Raw genomic sequence first — 3455 nt, 5'->3', positions numbered from 1 at the left:
AGTAGAGTCGTATACGTTGACATAATAGACATAAGATAATTTTTTATTTCGAATATTTCGAGCACGCCTGTGCTCTTCCTCAGCGATAACACGTATGATTAAAAAAGCTTTACAAACTAGCAATAGGGATAAACAATATAGCAGTGACTAAGATAAGATTTTTTTGTTCTATGTGAAATGTAATACTGTCTGAACCCCATGAAGAAATCGAATATGTTTAAACGTTGGATATTTAGAGCTTTGTAAAGTGTCAATAATATGTTATAAAGCAGAACATACTTCAACTTATTTCAGACTCCAAATATTGAGACTTTTGTTGCCATGTAATTTATATAAAAAGATCACATGACAGGTCATCATCAAGCCCAACTAAAAACAAAATGGGTTTGATTGGTGCGTAAAATTTCAAAAGAATTCATGAATAAACTCAAATCAAGAGTCTTAATTTTCTTGTTTACTTCTGAAAATAGCATGACTTGTCTTAATTTCATTTAATGTAAGCTTATTTGCAATAAACCATTTTGAAAGTTTAGGAAGCTCATTATAAAATATTCGAAAATCTTCCTGTATAATATCATAGTGATTGTATAGAATATTTGTGTCAGCAAACATTACCACCTCAATTTCTTAATTATATGAAGAAAAAAAATATCTTTTACATAATAGTAAAAATAATAAAGTACTCAATATCGAGCATTGTGGTACGCCACATCTGAATTCTTTTCCTTTAGATACACAGTAATTTATTAATTTATTAAGGTATAGGCCTATTGTAATTATTATTTGTTATAATATTATGTATACAAAAATAAAATTTTAAATTAAATTTGTTGACAATATATCTTTAAATATAATTTGTTTCAAAGTTTGCGGGCCATCTCGGATTGACTCGACTGGATTTCGATATGATACTAATTTTAAATTATTAGAAACAAGAGCAAACACTTCTCAATGTCGTGACGCTCGAGTATTACTATTATTGTTCCTTCTAAATGTTTGCCTACGGTAGACCTATGAAACCTTATCGATCATTTATCATGGGATGTACGTCTTAACAACTGTGAATGTTGTTGTATGTGGTATGTTGTATGCTAGTACCCTTTCTATAAGGTGTAATACCAGTAGTAGATAGGTACTATCAAATTCTAGAGAAAAAGAGGCTAACCTATGCCTAACTACAGGCCCCCTCCCTAGACTAAGCCTAGGCCCCTTAGGGCCTAGTTAAGATCCCAGGCATGACACCACAGTCACGCTTCACATGACATTACTTACAATTTTGAAAAAATTGAATTTACAATAATATAATAAAAATAATAATAAAATAAAAATATATTATTTCCGCAATAATTAATAACTAAGCCTTGTAATTAAGAACCTACAGTACAATGCTATTTACTAGGCCTATAATTAACTAGCCTTAATCAGTAATTGGTACTCTGCATTTTTGGCAGACCCTATGGCATCCAGTATTTTAGAACTATCTATTCTCACATTTTCTTTTAATTTGAAATTAACTATCGCCCTGTTTTATTTGATCAAGAAATGCTGGTCTTTTCCTCCTTGTACTTTTCCCTGAAAGCGCGGCCTTCTAAAACTGTTTTGAGTACATGATCAAAATCCTATTAGTACTGAACCAATCCAACTTTACTTAAGATCTTTCCTATAATTTTTATCATTTTATGTAAAGCGCATAGAGGCACTGTGCAATAAGCGCTATATAAATGTAACTTATTATTATTATTATTATGTATAATTTTTATTAGTTAAGCCTATTTAACCAAAACCTAGGACTTTCTGGGAAAAAAAAATGTTCAAAGTATACAAGTTCAAATAACACATTTTATTACTCGTGCAGTTCAATCAAATATTATTTTGTCATTTTAAACGGCCAATCGGCATTAATTAGCATGGTGATATCAATGTTTTTTTTTAATCATACAGCGACATTAATCTCAGTTTGTAGACGTTTATCTTTCGTTGATGACATTTGACCTCCTGAATTCTGCAATATGAGATTTTTTAGTCGAGTCAGTCGAGACGACCCGAGTGGAGTTTAATGCATATTTCGTACGGAAAAAATTGCTCCCCGCGAACCCTACAAGGAAGTGATATTTCGGGTCGTGTAATTCAAATAACCGTCAGCTACATTGTATTACACAATGATGGTATTTACTTTACACCCTCTCGAGGTCACCACCATTGTGTAATGCAATAGCTCACGGTCATATGAATCTGTTCAACCATGAAGTGGACTAATGATTATGACGCTCGCCATGACAGCGAGAGTCGTAGGTTCGAATCCCGTCGGAGGGATTTTAACATGTCTCACCTTATCGCTACCTAACAATGCGACCATACCGACCTAAGGTCGTATCTGACCGGAAGTAGGACCTGGCGACCAGTACCGACCACTATATTTTTTTCAACATGTTAAAAAATCCGCGACCATCGACGACCCTCTCTTCTACACAAGCAAGTTGCTCATAGCAGCTTTTACACTGGTCGGTGTCGGTCGTATACTGATCGCAGTGCATATAGGTCGTGATAGTATGAGAGTTGCTTTTGTTACACAATGTATTTATTTATAGGACCACATTTGTTGAGAGCTATGCTACACGATGTACCATCACGTCCTTCATTCGAACACTGTTACACTGATTATTAAACACTATTATTATTGGACACTGGTTATTTATTTATATATAATTTAACAGTGTTAACGGCTATCTTGATTATTGTTATATGCTACTATTTAATATTATTATTAATATTGTTATTATTATTATTAATATTATTATTATTATTATTTACTATATTATTATTGAACACTGATCATTTATATATAATTTAACAGTGTTAACGGCTATCTTGATTATTGTTATATGCTACTATTTATTTCCAGCCGTTCTTTACGTCCTCTCGAGGTCCACCATCATTATGTAATACAATTTAGCTGACGGTTATTTGAATCTGTGCAACCATGAAGCATCTGTGGTCTAATGGTGATGATGACACTCGCCTAGACAGCGAGAGGTCGAATGTTCTATGACAATTTTTATTAGTGAGCAAGTATACCAAACTTCGAATATCATGGGATAATAACATTGTTCACAGTCTTGTTAAAAAGTATGGTTTATACTGTGACCATGATACTATGACATAATTTGGCCTTTGATTTGTTTTCTTTTGTCAGGCTTTTTTTAGTATCTATGCCATTACACGCCCTTTAGGCGAGGCAGAGTATTGTCTTACTATGTTCGTTGTTTTGCCACGCCGTCTGTACCGCCGTTTAGGCTTTATCGACACCACCGCTTCTTTTGTATATTCTCTATATAACCTTGTTCATCTCACTATCATATCAGTACCTGATGACGACTTTCTTAAAATATCCTAACTCTAGCCTGTCTCGCTAATTTTTACAAACCATTATTGTCGGACTCTTGTGTTGGTGTCAG

The 3455-nt window shown here is 33.4% G+C and overlaps 1 protein-coding gene across 1 annotated transcript in view; it reads right to left on the bottom strand.

The window, feature by feature from the left end:
- LOC117107555 overlaps nucleotides 1-2356 on the bottom strand; it is a 26298-nt gene extending 23942 nt beyond the window's left edge. Inside the window, exon 1 of the mRNA XM_033249257.1 lies at nucleotides 2330-2356. Within this exon, the coding sequence (XP_033105148.1) occupies nucleotides 2330-2356 (27 nt within the window). The remainder of the gene's footprint in view (nucleotides 1-2329) is intronic.
- Between the last annotated feature and the right edge of the window lie 1099 nt (nucleotides 2357-3455).

Source organism: Anneissia japonica, unplaced genomic scaffold, assembly GCF_011630105.1.
Source record: "Anneissia japonica isolate Jap-2015-1 unplaced genomic scaffold, ASM1163010v1 scaffold287722_len911783_cov160, whole genome shotgun sequence".
NCBI lineage: Eukaryota > Metazoa > Echinodermata > Crinoidea > Comatulida > Comatulidae > Anneissia > Anneissia japonica.
The sequence above is the reverse complement of the archived record's forward strand: the minus strand, read 5'-3'. Positions and strand labels throughout refer to the sequence as shown.